This window comes from Lynx rufus, unplaced genomic scaffold, assembly GCF_022079265.1.
Source record: "Lynx rufus isolate CCGP_SWC_20201006 ecotype Redwood Valley unplaced genomic scaffold, mLynRuf1.p SCAF_8, whole genome shotgun sequence".
NCBI classification, from domain to species: domain Eukaryota; kingdom Metazoa; phylum Chordata; class Mammalia; order Carnivora; family Felidae; genus Lynx; species Lynx rufus.
Genome location: NW_025814896.1, coordinates 18,029,274 through 18,051,111, shown reverse-complemented (window position 1 = coordinate 18,051,111; position 21,838 = coordinate 18,029,274). Strand labels below are relative to the sequence as shown.

The following is a 21,838-nucleotide window of genomic DNA, read 5'->3' as shown; positions in this document are numbered from 1 at the left end:
TGAGCAGGTAGGATTGCTTATCCATGAAAGCCAGCAAGCACTTCTTCTCCATTTTTACCTCTTTTATAAATTGGAGTTTCATTTAAAATGTCACATGACTAAGAATTCCACTCTCCAAAAGAATGTTTGAAAAATCACTACCTGCAATCTCTTTCTGATGTCCCTTCTAGCTCTTGGCTTCTGAATAATAAAAATCTCAAACAAGTCCATGATATTCCCTTTGTTATAACTTTTTGTATTTTGTAGGAAAATAAATAGGAATGCTTTTATCTTACAGACTTAGCTGCACTGACAATAAGTGACACATTTGTGGATTGAGAAAAATTGCTGATAATTAAGGTCCCCAAATATCCATCTGAATAGGCAAGAAAAGTTCCCTTCCCTCTTGAGTTATTTGGTTAATTGCAAGTGTTATCCAGTTTGCTTGGCACAGGAAGATACAGTTTTATATCTGCAGGGTGGGAACATGTCCTCAGAGCCTCAAATTTCTCCCTCTCAAGTTCGAAGTGGCCAAAGCCTCTAAGCAGGGTGACCTCTAGGCAGGCGACCTCTAGGCTTTCTCTTATTTATCAGGAGAGCCCAACTCCAGCTACAGAAGATAAGTGACTCTGAGAGCTAAGAAGTCATGGCAGAAAAGCAGCTCCATGCCTGCTTGTGAAGCTGGGCTGGGGAAAATGAGCCACAGTGCAGCAAGATCTGTTCACTCATAAAACTGTTCAGTGTCTTGGGTCAGATGAACAGGGACCCTAGATGATGAAAGGGTTGAAGAATTCCCTGCCATGGTGGGTGGGAGTGGAAGAGCCCATGTAAGTCACCAAATCCCTCCCACCAACCATACAGGTTCATGCTGTAAGGAGATCATTCCTCTCCTTCATTGCTGGCTCTGTGGTCCCGTGACTGGAAATTTGATTCCTTGGGGAAGAAAGTGCAGGATCCATTTGATGAAGACTTCTAGACATGTATGTTCCCCATTCTGTCAAGAACAAGCAGGCTGAGAATCGAGAGCACAGGGTTCTGATCCCAGAACTTTCACTTGCTCACTGTGACATTCTGGGCAATGTTCCTCCCCCTGGCCCTGTGTTTCCTGATCCATGTACCATGGTGAATGGCATGGATGACTGCCAGCCTAAACATCTTTGCGGAGTGGAAATGTGATGTCTTAGCATCCCAGCACCACCACTTGCTAACTACATGTCTTTGATAGGTCACTATTTAGGTATCTCTGAGTCTCAGTTTTTCCATGTCAAAGTTGGGAGTGATAATTACCTACTCCCAAAAGTGGGCATTCATATTAGATTAATCTAAATCATATTCGGATTATATATGATATATAATATATAAAGTATTTTAAGTAAATTATATTAAGCTAAACACCTGACATTATGAGTGTTCAGTAAAGGGGAATTTATGCCCCCACCTTATCCATACATATAAGGTTTGCTGCTTCTCACTCCGGTAACCAGGAACAAAGTGTTCACCTCTTTAGGAATATTTAAAATAGTATTAAAAGAAGAGAAAATACTTACGTAGCACTTACTATGTGTCAGGCATTGTTCTAGGCTCTCATATATTAACTCATGTATTCCTCACAACCACCCTGACAGGTGGGTATTATTATCAGCCACAGATGAAGAAACTGAGGCAGAGAAGGTTAAGTAACATGCTTAAGATCTTGCAGCTAGTAACTGGACTTGATAGCAATGAGGCTCTAAAGCTGGACAACAACATGGGTCTAAGCCCACGTTCTTGACCACCAGCCTATGCTGCCTATATGAAGGAAGAAACAGGTGTATGTTGAGCAGCACAGTGGGTCTGGCATTGATATGACACATGCCTTAAATCTTTTAATCCTCCCCATAACCCCATGGAGCAGGCATTATGTTTCTCATTTTTGGTTGAGGTATCTGAGGCTCTAAGGGGTCACTCCTCACTCATAGTGAGGATCCTACTGCTGTTGTGCAGTTTGGGGCCAATGGCAAGGCCTCCATCCTGAGCCAGATTTCCTCACCATCAGCAGCCCCAGGCTGTGCTCTTGGGCCCCAGGCTGCACTCAATATTCTGGACCTTCTGGGATTCTCTGCTTCCAACCTTCAGGATTTACCTATGGTTGGGCCACCTCCTCAGGACAACACACTTCCCTATCTTCAAACCACCTCTTCAAAGTAGCTTTTCTGAGTTATCCTGGTTGTCATCAAAAGCCAGTGCTATCCCTGACCCAGCTTTAAGGCAACTCCAGATTAACAGCAACTGACAAACTTCTATTGAGTATCTCTTCCCAATTACATTGCAAAGTCTTCCAGGGCAAGGATTATAGTTCTTTTCTGTGTGGCCAAAACACAGTATACATGTGTGTTTTCTCTGAGGCTTGAAGAAGTTTTACTGAAGGTCTAAATTCACAAGGATACAGTGATATTGTAAGTAACAGATTGCCTGAGACCAAAAATCCTGAGCAGGAAGACAGCTGTGCTTAGGAAAAAAAAAAAAACCAAAAACAACTCCAAACTTAATAAATCACATATTACACAATCTTCTTTTCAGCTGGCTGACAAAACTGATGCGAGGCACAACTTTCCTTTGTTCCATACTAAACAGGACTGAGCTGTCCATTTAACCATCCATTTGATCATCTACCTATCCATCTAGCTCATAAACCTACCCATCCACCCTTCTACCTATCCATGTATCCATCTATGCATGCATCCAACCACCCATCCCTCTACCCATCTAACCAACCATCCATCTACCCACTTAGCAATTTATCCACCCACTTATCCATCTAGCCCATAAACCCACACACTCATCTATTCATCCATCCACTCATCTTCCCTTTAATCCAACAATCCATCTATCATCTACTCGTCCATCTTTCCATCATCAACTCAGCAAAAACTTCTCAAGGGCCTACTACGTGTGCCTGCTCCCTGCTAAGTACCAGAGATAGAAAGACAAATGAGATCTTGATCCAGCCCAAATGTCTGATGAGAGAGCCAGATAAGGAGCTTATAAAACAAATAATAAGAGCTACCACTTAAACAGCAGGAGGTCACTTATGTGCCAGGTACTGATCTAGTACATTATGTGGACTATTTTATTTAATCCTCACTATGAAGCACTATTATCCTTGTTTTGAGGATGAGGAAAGTGAAGCTTAGACAACTTGCTCAAGTTTACATAGTTGAGTATGGGATGAGAATCCAAGCAGTCTGACTTTAGGAGCCTCCATTAATAACCACAAGGCTCTAGTGTCTTCTGGAGTGATAAATGGTATTGTGGCAACACAGGGAGCAGTGGGACCATATTCAGGGGGGAAGGATGGGGAGGGGGACAGATAAGGTGGCCTAGAGTCTATGATGCTTGAGTTATAAAGTCAAGGAGCATTTAGATGGAGTAGGAGGAAGGGTATTTCCAGGAAGATGGAACTGTTTATAGAATGGTTAGGTCAGTTAGCAAGGTGAGAATGTCAAAACGTTGGCAGGTCTTAGTTCCCAAAGAGCTTATGGAGCTCATTCTCAACACCACTGGGCATAGGAAGTACCAGTGACCAAATATTTTTCTAGATGAATGATTCTGGCAGAAGTGTGAGAATAAAGTTGTAGGGGAGAGGGACTGGGGTCATGAATGCTGCTGCAGAGGTCAAAGCAAGAGACGTTGGGGGCCTATCTCGTAATGGCCATGGGGAAGGAAATGTGAAAGTGAAAGTAGGTGATTAAATGTGAGCATACTGAAGAGGACCTCCAAGTTTCTGGCCTGAGTGGCTACGTAGGGAGTGCAAACAGAAGGATTCACTTTTCAGTGGATGGAGCAAGGAGCTGTTTAGAATGGGATGGACAAAACAGCACGACATCCTTAATTTGGGCTGTTTGCCCACTGCAACGAACCACTCAAAATCATGACTTACAGTTCAGCATCTCAGCAAGTCCTATTTTATATTTCATTTAGGCTAGACATTCAGGTGTTTAAGAGTGTCATATCCATTATCAGATGGGCCAAGTTTGAGACCCAGCTCTGCCACTTATTAGCTATGTGATTTGGGGCACTTTCCTTCAATTCCACATTTCAGCTTTGTGATCTGCAGCACACTATAATCTCACAGTGACACAGTCTCTTTTGGCTGACCCACAAGTTCCCTTTCCCTATTGACTCACTCTTTTTTTTCCCCCCCTTGATAGACAGTGTGTTCCCTGAAGGCTCAGATCATGCTATATCTTTCCTATGCTGCCCTTTTAGTCTTACACCCTCACCACAGGACTGGACTTATTCTTTGTGCTCCATGTTGATATTTAGGTCTATGTCCTGAGTGAAGCTTTCCTGCCCAAGGGATGGAGTGTTAATTCTGGGCCCCATCTGTTCTAATTTCACCAGACTCCTCCATTCAACATGTTTTTAGGGAATCCCCAGTATCCACATGGCACATTTGTGATAAGGATGAATCAGAATAGACAGCTGATGGTTTAGTAAAGAAGATAAGACATGAATACAAATGACAAATATAACAGGATACAATATGGATCCTCACAGAGGGGATCCAGATGGTGAAGAGATTGTGTCTAGATTGGAGGTCAGGAAGGGTTTACTGGAGAAGGCAGCTTTTGAATTAGATCTTAAACAGGGGTAGAATGTGGTCACATGGAACTAAGGTACACAGGTATTGAATGAGGAGGAAGCTTCACAAGCAAGGGTATAACAGTAGAGTAAGACTTTAGGAAATGTTCCAGAGTTACTGTGAGCAGGGGGACAGCGCAGCTTGACAAAATTCTCCAGATGTCCTAAAGCATGTGCTTCTTTTCTCATCTCTACCCCAGGAACTATTGTTATAAGGCAGGAGAAGCCATCAAGGGATTTTAGACAGCAGGTTTGGGAGTACAAGTTTCCTTTCTGAAATGTTACTTTGGCTGCATTGTGGAGGATGGGTTGGAGGGGCGGGCCTGGGGAGGAGACTCATACAATAGAGCTATGGGGGCCTCCACCAGGGAAGGGGCAGTGCAGGGACTGAGAAGAGGGTGTGACCAAGAGAAGGTAAAGATGCGCGTTCAGAAGTATCAGGGCGAAGCAACCCTATCAGTTTGGCTGATGGAGTGAGAGGGAGTGCCTGCCACTGAGATGGGGACACAGGACTGTGAGCAGGTCGGTGGACAGGTGATGATTTGGGCTTTGACCATGAAAACCTTGAGGGGTTTTCAAGGCAGATGTCCAGAGGCAGATGATACAGGGTGAGAAAAGGCTAAAGCAGAAGATCCTGCCCTCTCAGGTCATTTTCACCTTGAGGCCAGCAAAATGACAACCACCACATGGCTAAATTCACACCTGAAGACCTGTGTACATGGTACAGTGGCTACATGCAGGGGAGTATCAATGCATCTTTCTGGGGTTGGGGGCTTGTGGGAAGACTCATGTTAGAGGTATTAGTTGGGAGTCCTGCTTGGAAGAACTTGGGGCTGAGGGTTAGAGAGTGACAGGAAACTTGTAGGTGAACACAAACACCTGACATTTGATTCAGGGACACAATATGCATTACAGCAGAGAGCAGTAGAAAATGACCCCTGAACCTGGGTTGCTGGCTTCCTATTTCAGGATTCACTTACTTTCTACCAGTCTGCGTGGACTAATAGAATAGAAGGTAACAGCATTCAGTTAACTCTCTGGAGTCACACAGCCTGGTTTTGTATTTCAACTGTACCCAAAACCTTGGGCAACTTATAAACCTTTGAACTTCAGTTTCCTCTTCTCAAACAAACAAAGGTGTACCAATGTCCTATCCTACCAGGATTATTTGTAGTATTAAAATCACAATATGGTGACAGTTTAAATGGAAAATAAACAAATTAGCTTAGATGATGTGTACTGATTGCAGTACTGCTCTTCGCATATTAGCATAGGAGCTGGCTTGGTACAGGTGATGGTCATGTGTGAGATGAATGTCTCTGTTAATACTGTGCATTATGACCACTTAGGCAGGGATAGGAAATAAAGCCTGTCCAGACCATTAGCTCATTTGATCTTCAGAACAACCCCATAGGATTAGCCACATGTCACAGGTGAGAAAGGAAAGGCTGAGCTTTGTTGCGTCTCCAAGGCAAACAGCACATAAATGGGACCCAGTTTTTCTGCTTCCCAGTCCACAAAAACAAGATGTATGTACCCATGAGACTGGGAACTTCTGGGGCAGACTGAAGTCACAGAGTATCAAAGTACACCAAGAGATGCACATTTATCTCAAAGTAGACTCTCATATCTCAAACTCAAGATACTTCAAATTCATTCCTGGAAAAGTTACCATCTGGACAGACCTGGTTGGGAGAAAATTGAGGCTAGACCAGAAAGAGCTGGGCAGGGGGAGGAGGAGGGGAGAAGGAAGTGGCTAGAACCATGTGTGGGAACTGACTTCAAAAAGGTCTCCTAAAAGTTGCTCAGTTTCCATTTGAAAAGTAAAAAGGGAATGAAAAGTTAATAGAGGATCCAGACAAGGCTTGGGGTACAAATATACCAAAGAATCCTGCTTAACCTGGCTTCACAGTTTCCCCATGCAAAAGTAAATGGTTATGCCTTAAGCCTTGGAGGACCATGCTCAGACTTTAGGAAGTATGTCCCAAGGAATAAACTGGGACTATGGCAAGCTTGTGGGCATGAGCCCATATGAGCATATCCCCCCAAACAAACATTAAAATGTAGAACTTCCCATATGTGAGTGGCTAATAAATACCTTCAAACATCAAGGTTAAGGCATTAAGGCTTGAGCTTGCCACCTTAATTTTCATTGAAAGCTCCCAGAGCCCTAAGGTAGTAAGCCAAGAGACCACAGGGGTGGCCTAGCAACCCTTTGGCTGCACATTTCTTTGGGAGAGGATGTCCAGCAATTCTTTTTTTATTGTTTATTATTTTTGAGAGAGAGACACACACACACAAATACACAGAGAGCAAGCAGGGAAGGGGAAGAAAGAGAGGAAGACACAGAATCAGAAGCAGGCTCCAGGCTCTGAGCTCTCAGGACAGAGCCCAACACGGGGCTCAAACTCACAGACCGTGAGATCATGACCTGAGCTGTAGCTGGCCACCCAGCTGACTGAGCCACCCAGGTGCCCCAGATGTCTAGCAATTCTAAAGGGAGGAGGCCAAGGAAGAAGATGACCAGGACTGTAGTAATGAGTCTCTATTTCAAAACTCAACAGGATGGTCATGAAAAGGAGGTATGTTCTATTACCTAGGTGCATACAGAAACCCATTCTAGACCATTCTGAGGTCCACATGTGATCAAGGGAACCAGGAGTAAAGGATGGAGCCAATCATCCAGCCAATATCCAGTATCCTGGTAAGTAACTTGATATATCAGGGAGGGGCTTCAGGCTCCCTTCTTATAATGCTCATGTAAACCTTTATATCTCCATGTAGCCCTGATTCTGCATTGGTCTGCATTCAAAGAAATCCTCTCCAAACAGCCAAAGGTACTACAAAAAAAAAAAAAATACTTTAACTTGTATCTTTTGCAAACTGTAAGGGAATCCTGTTTGAATCATCCCCCAACAGGGGCTCCTGGGTGGCTCATTTGGTTGTGTGTGACTTCACCTAAGGTCATGATCTCATGGGTCCCTGAGTTTTAGCCCTCTGCATCAGGCTCTGTGCTGACAGACAGCTCAGAGCCTGGAGCCCACTTTGGTTTCTGTGTCTCCCTGTCTCTCTGTACCTCCCCTGTTCTTACTTTGTCTCTCTCACAAATAAATAAACGTTAAAAAAAATGAATCACCCCCCAACATTTCAGACCCCTTTCTACAACCTTACATTTCTCAACATCCTCTCTATTACAAAACAACCAAGCAACAAAACATCCCTCAGGCTATGTCTCTACCCCTCTATTGCCCACCCCCACCTTTGGAATGTAAATTGTTTAGCTGCTTTCATTAAGTCCTTCCCTTGGTCCTCTGTATCTCTAGCCCATTCTCAGTTGGCTTTCTATTTTAGTATCACAAAAGAAAACACCTAAAAGCAAGAGAAAGACTCTCTTTAGGGAGTCACAAGGAAGCCCTATAAGGCCAGTGATGATGAACTCTACAGAACAATCTAGGGACATCTCATGTGTACTGAAACCTTTTGTCTGAAGCTTTGGGGAAGTTTTCAAGCCAGCTGAATCCCTTAGTAGCAGAGAAAACAGGAAACCACTACTCCCATGTCTGTAGAGGTGAGGAAGAAGACCCAGCTCAAATCAGTGGAGAGGATATAGCAGGCATTTGACTTCTGAGAGTTCCTGCAACCAGGAACGAACTCTAGGTCACACTGGGACACTGAAGAGATGCTGACACACCAGGGTCCTGAGTTGTGATGATCTGCCTATTATTTGGGGGTTTCTTTTTGTGTAATATCTCTTCTTTTTAGGTAGCTGTGGGCAGCATTCTGGCCAGCAGTAAGATAGTGACAGACTCAATTGAACAATGAAGTTTTCCCCATACTTCTACACAGGGCTGGAGTAAGAAGACCTAAGGGAGCTCACCAAATGCTCCACTGTCTTTTGGGGGCATCTCTAGACATCAGAAGACACTGTAGGTTAGAAAGTGTGTAGACCTACCTTTATGCTCTCTTTCTCCTCTCCTCTCCTTTCCTTGCCCTACACCTATCTGTAAATTATCACTATCAAGTAGGTCAGCAAAAGGTCTTCTTTTCTCCAAAAGATACTGTATATGCAAACACTGATCAGCCTCCACCTCCACCCACCCGCCTCACTGCCAAAACATCTGAGTTTTGCTTCTCGGGACAAATGGTGGTCATGCGATGCCTGTTGGTTGGGTCTGATGGACAGTTTTGATAGAGGTGAGAGATGATGAAGACACGCAATAGAGGTTAAAGCCACACAAAGGGCTCTCTTTATACTTGTTCCCACCCTGGAAACAGAAAGCCCTTTCCTCCCTCCTGAGAAGTCACACATAGCAGAAATAGCTGTGGAGAAGGAAGTGAAATTTCTTCACAAGCTCACAGACGGTGGTGACGTGGGTTAAGCCAGGCTTTAGAAAGAGCAAAATTGGAAGAGCTTATCTGACTTACAAATCAGTGGCAAAGAATGAGAACATTTCAGGTCTATCAAAGAGGAATGAGATTCTATTAAATCAGTTACTTTTTCCAGGTGACAATCCCCAGCTCACCTCTGCCTCTAATGCGTCTGTGACTCTAAGAAACATGTCAGCAATCTTACATGTGCCCATCGCCCCCAGAGAAACCAGACTTCATGTTTGACTTCATCTAATAGCTGACTTGTCACTGATACCTGCAATATGGTCATACGGTTGATGATGATATGACAATGCAATGCTGTCCTCAATGCTTTGGGAGCTCTTGCTCCCCAATATTAATGTAGTACCTACCCTTCCCCCTCTCCAACCAGAAAATCAGTAGCTGGATAAGAACCTTAACTCTCCAGTTATTCTGCTGAGAGCCTGAGGAAAGGAGTGGTTCTGTTAGACAAAAGATGTCAAGAAAAGGACAAGGTCCTACCAGTAAGATATCCTGGCCAGAGGGAGGACTGGCTGATTCAGAACAGAGTCATGAAAGACACAGGGATATTCTGGAGCCGAAATGGCTAAGAGAAGGCTGACTACCATGTACAGTGGGAACCCCAGTATTTCTCACTCACTGATAATTGGAAAAGGGGATTTTTTTTTTTTAAATTTTTTTTTCAACGTTTTTTATTTATTTTTTTGGGACAGAGAGAGACAGAGCATGAACGGGGGAGGGGCAGAGAGAGAGGGAGACACAGAATCGGAAACAGGCTCCAGGCTCCGAGCCATCAGCCCAGAGCCCGACGCGGGGCTCGAACTCACGGACCGCGAGATCGTGACCTGGCTGAAGTCGGACGCTTAACCGACTGCGCCACCCAGGCGCCCCGGAAAAGGGGATTTTTAAAAAACTTTCCTTATACTCATGAGAGTCCTTAGATAGAAGCGGCACTTTGTCTTTAGGGCATTCTGTCCCTTTGTTTTCTGGTGAGACACAAATTTCACAAGCACTTTTCCTTCCACAGATGGAAGCAAGTCCCTGGTCCTTGTTACTGGGTTTGCTCTGAACTCTGTCAGTAACCAGACATCAGAGCTTCAGGCTGTGGCTTGTTTAATGATGTAAAAGTATCTTCAAGTTGGTGGCAGGGTGCACTGAAGCACATAATGTAATGTAGATAAAGGTTCTGTTTGCTTTGGCAGAGGAGGGGAGCAGGAAGGTGGAGACCAAGGTTGGGACCACGATGTTGAAACTGAGAAGACATGAGGGTGCGTGGTAGACATGGATACATGGGGGCAGTCCAGGGGCTAAGGAGAGGTGGGCCCCAGGACTTCCGGTTTGGAGGAATAACAGTGCATCCTGGGACAGTGACAGCTGATATTCATCAGCTTTCCTGGATGAATGGCTCCTTTCCCTCTCTGCAATTCCCCTGCGTTAGCCTCAAGCCTTGCGAATGTCTGAAAACAGAAGATGTCAGTGTGTTGAATCTTGGAGATAAGGAGGAGCCTGTACCTGGCTTTCATGAGCCATGCAACATGTGATAACTGCGTTAGTGGACCAGAGACGCCCAGGAAGACATCCGTTCAGAAAGAACAAGTAGCAACAATCCAGCTGGGAAGGCCTTATGGGACATGGAGTAGGAAGGAATCTTCCCTTGGGACTATCACCCCATGGGAGGCTTTATCTCTGCCATGCAGGGGGCAGTGTAGGATGCTGCTGGAGGACCAAAGAGAAATCAGGGTGAGTGAAAGCAAAAAGAATAAAGCATTACTTTCCTGCATCTGTATTTCTGGGGCTCCCCAGTAACCTTGATGAGACATGATCAATCACAACAGAGCAGCTAACTCTGAGAAGATTCACGACATGGAACCCCATGGCACACCAGGGTGGCCCAGCCATAGGGATCGATGGTTCCCTAAGAAACTGACCATCTCAGGGCCACTTGCCAAGCAGGCAGCACACACCTTTCAGATGCCAACACAATGAGCCACAATTAGCTCAATTACTTCAGGACTTGAACACTCACAGAAGAAGGTGCTTGCTCCGAAGAGATCAGCAGAGCAAAGACCTGGCCACACGGCAGCGTTGGGCCAGCTGGGGTCAGCAGAGTCTGCAGGGCAGCACCAGACACTCACCTCCTTTTGATGGTGAGCATGACGCCCAGGAGAATGATGATGAACATGAGGAGGCCAGCGATCACACCGGCCATCTTCACGGTGTTGTCTACCTGCTTCTCTGGCTCCACGGTGTTAGAATTCTGAGTGGAGGCACCTTCAAGGGGAAAGAAGAAGAAAGCTGTGGAAAAGGCTCACACATACGACCAGAAAACAATTATAATGACAACAGGTTCCACTTACTGAGCGCTGACTATGTGCCAGGCACTGTGTTAAGAGCATGACACACATTGTCCCTTGTACTCTTTTTGAGGATCAATCCTTTGTCATATTGGATTATACCTCCCCCTTTTTGAGGTGCAGAGAAATGAAGTGAAAGTCCCAAGTTTGCACAACTGCTGTGACAGGGAATCCCTATCCTCTGGTGAGGTCAAGTGGAGCGTTTCATCCCTCACACTGAGTTGTCCCTCGAATCAAACCATGGATCTATTTACAGTTTTATTCTTGGGTTCATGAAATCATCCCAAACCCAACTTTATTCTTTCTGGTAAATGGTGAAAACAAGAGCTTTGTGTTAAGGTAACATGATTAAAATCACTCAAATTTTAAAGGTAAAAGCATAAAGTTTTTGTTTTGCCTTCTATGAAACAAACGGTGTGTCAGAAATTTGGTGCATTAAAGCTAATTTCCTGGGGTTCAGAAAACACTTCTATGTGACTAACTCCATTTCTGGAATTTAATGCCAATGTTATGTGCTCTGCCAGGTACAAACTCTCTGATTCGGTTCCAGGTAGCCAAAAAATACCTCAGCCTGGCCTCTTCAGGCAATGTGCTGGGGATCAGAGGCCACTTCTCATTGTAGACACCTACAGGAACACTTCTGGAGAGTGGTCCACGGGTTACTAGCACCCTGAGTGAATTCCTTCCTGCTGCCGTTCATATTCCCCAGCACCACATTTGTGTGCAGCAGCTTAAGTCCAAAGACTCCTCTGCCTGGCACATCCCTACTTCCCAGTTTCTGCCACTTCAGCACCAGCTCATCCTTCATCACCATCTGCATCTCCTCTGGTTGCCTGTGCCCCTGGGAGAGTGCCTCTCTCTCTCTACTAAATCCTAACTCTCTGTAACACTTTGCACATACCTCAATATACTGATATTATTAGCTATTTGTTTCTCCATCTGTCTCCTCCAGTGCTCTGCCAGCACCTTGGGGGGGAGATTATGCCTCCTTTATCTTTGTTTCCTCATGGTAGTACCGAGCCTGGCTTGTACTAGGTGTTCTCTTAATGTTTGCGGTTGTTCGACGTTTAGCTGAAGGGAAGACACTGCTGCCCACACACATTTGTTCTCATGGAACCAAACTGAATTTCTCCTTTTTCAGCCACGTGCTCACAGAACTCAGTTGAACTGAAGGAAAGCTAATGCCCATAAGCTACGATTCTGATTCCCCAAGCCCTCTGATGTTTAAGAACAGCCCTTCAGCACAAGGATGCATCCCCTCTTCTTGTTTAAGAGTGTCAAGTGTTTCCCCCATCAGAGCACATTCCCCAAACTCTCTTGTAACTGGGACAAGTCTCCCCCGTGGGAACGGCAAGTCTTCAAGAACAGGGAGTGTGGCTCTCAGCTCTCTAATGTCAGTGTCTCACACAGGCTGCCCTCCTCCTGTCGGCTTACACGTGACTGAAGGATATAAAGATGTTTGTTTGCTTCATTCATCTGCTACTGAGCACCCATGTACTGTGTGCCAAACAATGCTGTCTGTGGGATGAGAGATCCTTCTCTTGGATGGACTTATGGGTCAGAGATTTTATTCAGTTCCCTTAATCAGCTAAAGGCAAGACCAGCCCATCAAATCCCAGGGCTGCCTGAGCAAGCTCTGCCTATCTCTGCCTCAGTGAGTTCATGGGGGAGTTAGCCAACCACCTCTTTGGCAGGGCTGGTCTCATATTCCAGAATGGGGGCTAGTTCCAAGGAACCATACATAGCCCCCATTTCCTAGTTTGGAGTCATGCTTTCTGAGATAAGGCTAGTCCACTGTGTACCAAACATAAAGGAAGCTGAACACCTCAGATGACAATTTCTTCAATTGTGTCAGTCTTTTTGTTTGGATTTGAAGGAAGGAAGTTGGCTCGGGAGCATTCACTGGCATAGCTGATCTCGCCTGCTGTGAGATCCTATCCTAGAGACTGGGGGTACAAAGGCAAGAGAGCCCTGGAGAGGATGTTATTACCCTAGGAACACTGTTACTGGCTTGGCTTAAAGAGATTCACACTTCATTCCTTCAGTAAATGATCACAAGCACAGGCATTCAGTGACACAGTGGTGAGTGAAACAGGCACAGTCCCTGCCCTCGAGGAGCCTACTGTGAGTGATGGGTGGGACTCAGGAGACGGAATTAATGAACTGAGAATCAATAATAGTAAGCTTGCAAATCTGTTAACAATGAGAAAAGAGAGGCACATGGCACTCGGGAAGCACACAATAGGGAAGTGAATCATTCCTGGGAAGACATGGGCAGAGAACACAAGAGGAGCAAGTGGGAGCTGTGGAAGGAACAGCACTGGCTGAGGCTGTGTGATGGGGCAAGGAGACTGGCGCACTTGAGAAATGAAAGAAATAGAGAATAACGTGGGCAAGAAAGCAAGGAGAGCATGATGAGAGGGAAGCTGAAGAGGCAGCAGGGGCCCATCCACACAGGGCATCAGAAGCTACAATGAAAGCTTTTGTTCTTTACCCCATGAAATGCAGGGAGCCATTTAAGTGTTGTTCATGCAGCAATAATATGGTCAGATTTACTTTTCTGACTGATCATTCCAGCTTCAGTGCGGAGCCAAAGTGACTTGGAGAGACAAATTTTGAAACCATTGCAGGCATCCATGTGGGAGATGATAGCTGTGCGGATTTAGGAGATGGTGATGGCAATAAAAGAGGTAATTACTGAAATGCATATAAATAAAACCTGCTGCTGGGATGGATGCAGAGAGTGAGGGGCAAAGAACTGTGGAGGATGACCACAACTTTTTGGTTTTCATAACAAGGTGGGTGATGGTGCTGTTTATGAGCTCAAGAAACAATGGGCAAAGTATAGCTGTAGAGAGAGAATGGGTGTGTTTGGGGCAATCTGAGCTGGAGATCTACTCTAGAAAAGGAGGCAGTTAAAAGTGCAGGTCTGGAGCTCTGGAAAGAAGTCTGAGCTGGAGGTAAAAATGTGTGATTTATGCATACAGATAGATGGTATCTGCAGCTCGGGGTTGATGGAGACACCCAGGGAAAGAATAAAGAGTAAAAGGAGAAGGAGGCTTAGAGAGAGAGTAGAGAGTCTACAGCACTTAGTGAGTGGGTAGACAATGATATGCCTGCACAGGAGGCAGAGGAGGAGTGGCCAGACAGTTAATAAAACAACCCAGGAGTGTAGAGTGCCCTAGAGCCAAGAGAAGAGTGTTTCAAGAAGGAAGGAATAATCAGCTGTGTCAAACACTGCTCCTAGGATAGAATCAAGCTCCATCCAAAGGAAAGTGAAGGTGTTGGATATGTGTTAGAAACCCTTTCCCAACTAAGTTCCAAGACGTCCCTAGATTTAAGTGGTGACCATGAACCAACAATGGAACATACTTGAACCAGGGAATCTATCTGGAAAGGCCAGCCAGTGGTTTAGAGAGATTCAGTGAGCTCAGCCGACAGGCATCAGGGCTGAAATCACAAACTCTATACAGGAAGTGATGAGGAGGAGTTATACTTGGCTGGCCCAACCAGACTCCAGGTACAGGGACAGGAACAAGCCCTGGGACATGGCCAACCCAATGTCCACTTTAGCACCCTTTCAAGGGCATTTGCTTGAGTCACTGTGGAACTGTACCTCTGTTGAAAAAGTAAGGATGCCAACAGCACTGTACAGGTACAGAGGAAATGTCTCTGGGACTGAAGGCCAGAGAGCATTCCCATGTGGCTCCTTCATCTGAGAGGAAGAAAAGAGGGACAGAGACAGAGCATGGGCTAGCCCTGTGCCTGGTGCAGAGTCAGACGAATCTACATGAGGCCTTACATATAAGTTCTCAACAAAGCAGATGAGACCCTATGATAAGACTTATGGGGAAGCACATAACGGTTGGCTCATGGTGGGGTCTCCTAGCAATACAATGGGCTGTCTCAGGCAGGCACTGAGCTCATCATCAAACAGAAGCTCAATTACTACTACTTAAAAAAATCAACTTAAGGGGCACCTGGGTGACTCAGTCGGTTAAGCATCTGACTCTTGATTTTGGCTCAGATCATAATCTCACACCTTTGTGAGATGAAGCCCCGCATCGGGCTTTAAGCAGACAGCATGGAGCTTGCTTGAGATTCTCTCTCTCCCCCTTTCTCTTTGCCCCTCCCCTGCACATACTCTCTTTCTAAATAAATAAATAAGTAAATAAATAAATAAAATGTTAGCTTAAATGTACTGATCTATTACTGGGTGCCAAGTAATGTGCCCAACACTTTTCATACATGAAGTCATTGAAACTTCTAAAAACTCAGGAGGTACTAGTTTTGTTTCCCCTTTTATATAGATTAAGAAACTTCACAGAAGGGTTAAATGACTTGTCCAAGGCCATATAACTAGTGAGTTTCAGAGATGGGACTTTGTGTACAGGGCTCACCCCCTTATCACCATAATGAACTGTCCTTGACAGAGGTGTAGTTAAGGACATGCCAGGACTGGGTCCACAAAGAAGTTTGGCTATCTGACTCACTGGCCAGAAATCCAGAGGAATTTTTCAGAGGAAGAACTGGAAGCAACATGGGAGGTGTGTTACTTTTGCTCTAAGCCACCCTTTTCATGAGAGTCAAACTTCATATTGTATCAGTCTCCCAGTCCCTTAAAAAGCCCTCTTTCTGGCCTTGGGTACTTTCTATCCACTAAGCAGGGATAAGCCTGGTAACTGAGAGAAGAGGGAGGGACTTGGATGTGTCCTCTTCATCTCTGCCATCCACTGGGAGCCAGCCTGAGAATAGTCCACGTAAATCAGAACCGGCAGCTATGCACCAGGTGGTAAATTTATCCAACTGGAGTAGCTTCAAGCCTCTACCTAAGTCCCTTGTGTGATGTAATCATCAAAAACAATCTTATGAACTCAGCCCACACTGACAGGAAACTACTGTCTCTACATGAGGTTGCATGCCCAACTTTATACCTTAGCCAACCGGGCCCTCTGAACTCTGAACACTCCCAAAGGCCAAACCTGTCCCCTCAAAGATGTTGCTGCTGCCCTCTGTCCTCTGTCCATGAAATCACTGATGTCTTAGAATCCAGATTCCTCCCAGCTCCAGCTCAGAGTTCACATCTGGCTTTCAGTGTACTACCTACTCACTGCTGCATATGGAAACCTGGTGCCCAAGGAATAGCTCTTGGTCTCTTGAAGTCTTCCCCTCTCCCTCAGTATTTCCTCCATACATAGAGTCCAGTCACCATGCTCCATCTCCCTACCATCTCCTCCCATGCTGCCAAACAACCATCCCAGTTTATATTCCCCAAGGATTCCTGATATCCACCAAGGGCAATTAGCTTTGCTTAACACTGTACTAGTCAGGTCACTCTGGTGAGGCTTATCCAGTTGTTGACTCTACCCTTGGAGAGGGGGCTCCAGGGTAAAGACAGGTCAAGAGCCTTGCCATTCAAAGTGTGATCCAAAGACCAGAAGCATCAGTATCACTTGGGAGCTTATTACAAATGCAGAATCTCAGGCCCCATTCCAGATGTAATCAATCAGCACCTGCATTTTAACAAGGTATGTAGGTTATTCAGTTGCATACTAAAATCAGAGATCATTGACTTTGGAGGAATGGCAGTCAGAATAGGACTTCATGGCCTAGAGAGTGGAAGATTCACATGAGACTTAGTTCTTGCTTTCAAAAAGTTGAAAAGCCACTGTGGATGATGGAATAGATTGATCCCTTTAATTTTAAAAATTGGAGCTAATATCACTGGGTAGAGTGATGGGGGTAAATTAGGGGCCAACACAAAGAAAGGTTTTTATGTGGAATCACTATCCAGCTGAGGCTCAAGCCTGTGATACAGTACTATAATGTAGAGAGGAGCATAAAAGCAGTCATAGTTCCCTAGTCCTATTCCAGAGTTGGCCCTCCTTTGTATCTGCCTACTTTGTCTCTACGTGTTCTCACCTCCCGGGCTTCTGGAACGCTTAACCAAGCCTTCAACACTTCACTGTCATAGGACAGTGACCTTTTTTCTTTGCTTATTGACCCTGCTTCCCACCTCAAGTCGGCATCCTTTGATTCCAGTGATACCCATGTCCTGGGTGAGAGACATTCTCCCTGTCATCTTTAGAGACATGAAACTCCCATGGTGTCAACCCCCAAGTCCCCAAGTTACCCACAAAAGCAGGAGAATGTGTCACCAACAATGAAAGACACTATCTGGAAACTTGGTATTCTCCCATCACGTAGAGGGCCTCTACAACCTCTTATAACCCTTCTGAGATTGAGATTCTATGGTTTTATGAGATCAGTCAAAAGCAATAGGTTTCAGATCAGAAATACATGAATTGGCATCCAGATTCCATCCTGACTGGTTGAGTGACCTTGACCAAACCTGTTAACCACCATGTGATTTGATATCCTCATTTGTAAAATACGGAGTAAATGCCAAGTTCACAGGGATTTTCAAAGAATCAAATGTAATAACAGAAGTAAAAAAGTTTGACAAACTCTGAGGAACTGCTCACGCATGGGGCAAAATGATGGCATGGCCTTGGAACTAGTTCCAGGGTTGGTAGGTGAGTGTTTCTATGTCTATAAACTGTGGGTGCACTATGGGTACTGGGGTGACGCTTCCTTGCAACCTGCTGCCTGAGTTCATCTAATCCTTAGGATGAAGGGAGGCGGAGACCCCCAGAGTGATTCACTTAACTCTCCTCCTATAGGCAAGGCCTGTATCAGGCTTACATCTGGATGACTTAATGGCAGCAATAACAAAATGTGGCAACAAGGGATTAACGATTCATTCTCAAAGTGCTCTCACTGGCTACAGGCCCAATTCTACAGCTTTATTTCAGAGAACTTCCCTGTAAAGATATGGAGCAAAAATAGAAGTCTCAGATAAAGAACGTCTAGTTGCAATTGACAAAACCAAGTAAATCCCAGTGGATGCATAACCCATGCTGGTGATCATTGCTGATGGTAAAGAAAGGAAGTTGGCTCTCGGGAACACAATTCCTAATAGCCGCAGTCTTTAAAATACACAGTCGCCTCCTAGCTATCTAAGGGCATATTATCCCCAAATCTTACTGTGCTGGCAGTTCACCCCTGTCTACTTAATGACTTCTCTTGTTGGAGAGTTTTTCTGTCTTTACTCTGGCTTTGCACGCATCTAGCACCCAGGAGAGAAAACCTTTCAAACTCTGACTCTCAGCTGCTACCTCAATGCCAGTGAAGGTTTTAAGGATTGCAGACATCTCTGATTATGGGGGGTTTGCCAAGAGGAGGCAACAGGGAAAAGGTGAGAAAGCTGGGCAACTTTCTGGCTCTTCTAAAGTCAGGTATGTACCATATCCCTTCTTGATTTTGCTGGAAGCGAATTCTCAGAATGGTAGGCTATTTTTAAGATGGAATTTAAGTCCAAGATAGGAAAAAAGTTGGTAGGAAAGCATCTGGATACTTCATTAGATTCAAGCCTCCAGACTTTACAAATTGCATCCCAAGGCATTGAGAGCATTTGTAATTGTGATCATGAACTACTTTGGCAGTCTTTGAGGATTGAAATTGTAGCAAACAGGAGGGGTGCGAGAAGCCTGGGGAGAAACAAATGCTGTTGTTGACTTTTTTTTTAATGGGAAAATGTGGATTCCAGATATTTCACAAGAGTAAAGTGTGATGTTGATACAGGAAAAAAAACATACAGACTGGATGATTAAATCACATTTTTTCCCTTACCATTTACTACAGGAAGGAAGAATCACTAGAAATCAGCACAGGCTCTGCATCCACCAGTATCCAACCAGGAAAAGGGAAACGACTCCAAACATTTAAAATGGAACATATTTACTAGAGAATTGACACACGGGGATCAGGAGAAGATGGTGAGGCAACCGAGACAATAGCAACACCAGGAGTCGTTACCCAACCTAGACCGGAGACAAAAGGAGGTGGTGGTATCATCAGAGCCCAGAGGTCGGGGTCACCCAAAAGAAGTTAGGATTCTGGAAGATCGCCAGAAGTGGAGTCATGGAGGGGACATGGTCACCACCAAAGAAGGCGCCTGAAGCCAAGAGAGAAAGGCTTCTCCTTCCTCTTCCTGTGTAATTAATGTCTCCTTACTGGCCAAACCCAGATACCAGTTGACATGCGGCCCAGGAAACACAGCCTGCAGGGGTCACCTGTACATCCCAGGCAGCAAGGGAAGAACAAAGGAGGGATGTGAGGCCAAACAGGCCAAGGGCCACCAAGGGCTTCCTATGAACAAGTGATGATATTCATCGCCACTTTGGAGAGGTGTCTGGGCTTATAATCCAGGAGGAATGCCCAGGACCGTGTGTTAATTTCAGCAAAGTCAAGGCCAAGTTAGAGAAATTGTGGCTGGCTTTCGGGACAGCTAGGTGTTAAACTAGGTTGCTCAGCAGGTACTGCTTACTGGTATTTTGATCTAGAACCTTATCTTGATCAGCCAGATTAAGACGCCTTTGTATATATGCCTGTCCCTGCTGAGTTTGCCACCTGCTGTATCACGCAGCTCCATTTTATACCTGCTTTTCTTGAAATTATCTCCCCTCATGCCCTCTTGCCAACATATCATATTCTAATATGGAAGGGATTGATGAACATGTCATGTGGATCTTGTTATATGGGTCAAATTATACAGACTTTGCTCAAATGATATTTAAACTTGACCTTTTTAACTTAAGTTCACTCATCCTTTTCACTTTCCTTGTATATCAACCACCATCTCTAAGCCCTTAACACACTGAGTTCAGTTTTATTATTAATCTCTGGGCTTTCCCTATAATTCCTTTCTTGATATTTAGCCACCACAGCATCCCATATAATTATACAGGGAGACAAGCCTAGATCAAGTTTAAATAACTGTTGTCTACTTTATTCCTAATATTCTTTCTCTGGTCTCAAGATGATAATTTTTAAAAATTTCTGACTACCTTCCCCACACCTGGGAATGGTGCCTCCCTCACTAGGTCTGGTTGATAATGGAGCACTTGAGAAGGATTATTCCATCATTCTTCTAAGTGACATCACCTAGGATGTTTCTCAAGTAATAAATAAATTGCTTCAATTCATCATATGACAGTAATTGCTTTTAGCCAAGATTTAACTCTGAGTCAATGTCAAGGAGCTGGAAAACACTACAGAGACACGGGTTTTTCAAAGATAGCTTTAGCCTTGTTGGGGAAAACCATTTAATAAGTACTGAGTTAAGTGTAAAGTAGATACAGATTTCTAATATCCCAGCCTCCCTCCATATCACCCAGCTGGTTCTAAGAGGTTGGAATTGACTTCATCACAGCCTATACAACTAAAACTGCTAAATATTGCTGACAGAGGTTGCCCTCTTTTGCAGCTTTAAATGGAGGTTAGCACCTCGTGAGATGGGAATAGCTTTAATTGATTGTTTGAAAGCACTCCGGCCACTCAAATAAATTGTTCCTCAAATGCTGATTCTGCTTGGTCCTATGCATCTCCTGAATCTGTTTCTGGGTGGACCTTGCTTTACACAGCAAATGCTCTGTGTAGGTCAAATTCTAATTCAGTCGTGTTACATACAGTAGAAAAGCTGGCTATGTAAAACCCTTATGGTTAATGTCTTCTGGGTGCAGGAGAATTGGTCTTCTGAATTTTTTTTTATGTGTTCAGAATTCTGCATTATAGACTTATTTAAGAGGAGTCATGCCTGATTGATGCCAGACATTGTCAATATTGACACATCCCTTGTAAGGTATCCACATTCCAGGGCTTCACCACTGGTGAGCTGAGAATCCCTTCATACTTCCCTATACCCTCAACTGTTTCTTCGTGTGCCCAGAAGCCCACAGTGTGAGTGCCAAGACCCTAGCCCGTGACCAGAGAAGGGCCACAAGCAATGGCTAGAGCTGGGTGCACTCTGTAGACTGCTACAGTTAAGGTTAAAGACCAAGATGTGGCTGAGGTAGGCATCAAATCTAAAGGAGGCATCAGGAGCCAGCCTGTGTGGGGTTTAGGGCTCTGCCTGTACCTACCCACAGTGAGAGGTCAGCCTATGCCTAGAGTTCTGACAGGACTTTGGCCAGCAGTGATACTTAGCCCATGGAATGGGACTGGATGGAGCCAAGTGACCTCCAAATGGACTAAACCCATTACCCTGATCTCATTAGCACCAACTCAACTCTTGGCCACAGAGAAAAAGTCCTGGACACTGCCTGATGAGTGGTGTTAGGATTATAATGCTGACAGTGAGGACAGCAAGGTGCTGGCCATGTGAGGTAATTAAGAGACAGTCCTGCTGTCTAGGAGCTCATTACCTGGCAGGAGAGAGAAGTCTCCAAGCTTTAAATCAAAGCTATTACAGGTGTATACAGCAAAGGGCATGCATGACTGCTTAGCCAAAGCTAGATTACAAAGTTGGTTTTCACATGTCATCAGTGGTATGGGACATGTCATGGGCTTCCCTGAGACCATCCAGTGGCCTCCTCTCTCCCTTCCCCACCCTGGTTCCCTACGGTCCAGACGAGGCTCGCCCTGCCAACAAGGAAGAAGATGCTGAGCCA

At 44.9% G+C, this 21,838-nt stretch overlaps 1 protein-coding gene across 1 annotated transcript in view; it reads right to left on the bottom strand.

Moving 5' to 3' along the window:
* The window catches only part of PTPRT (protein tyrosine phosphatase receptor type T), a 787,404-nt gene that overhangs the window by 157,787 nt on the left and 607,779 nt on the right, over positions 1-21,838 (bottom strand). Inside the window, exon 14 of the mRNA XM_047069145.1 lies at positions 11,109-11,244. Coding sequence (XP_046925101.1) covers positions 11,109-11,244 — 136 coding nt within the window. The remainder of the gene's footprint in view (positions 1-11,108; positions 11,245-21,838) is intronic.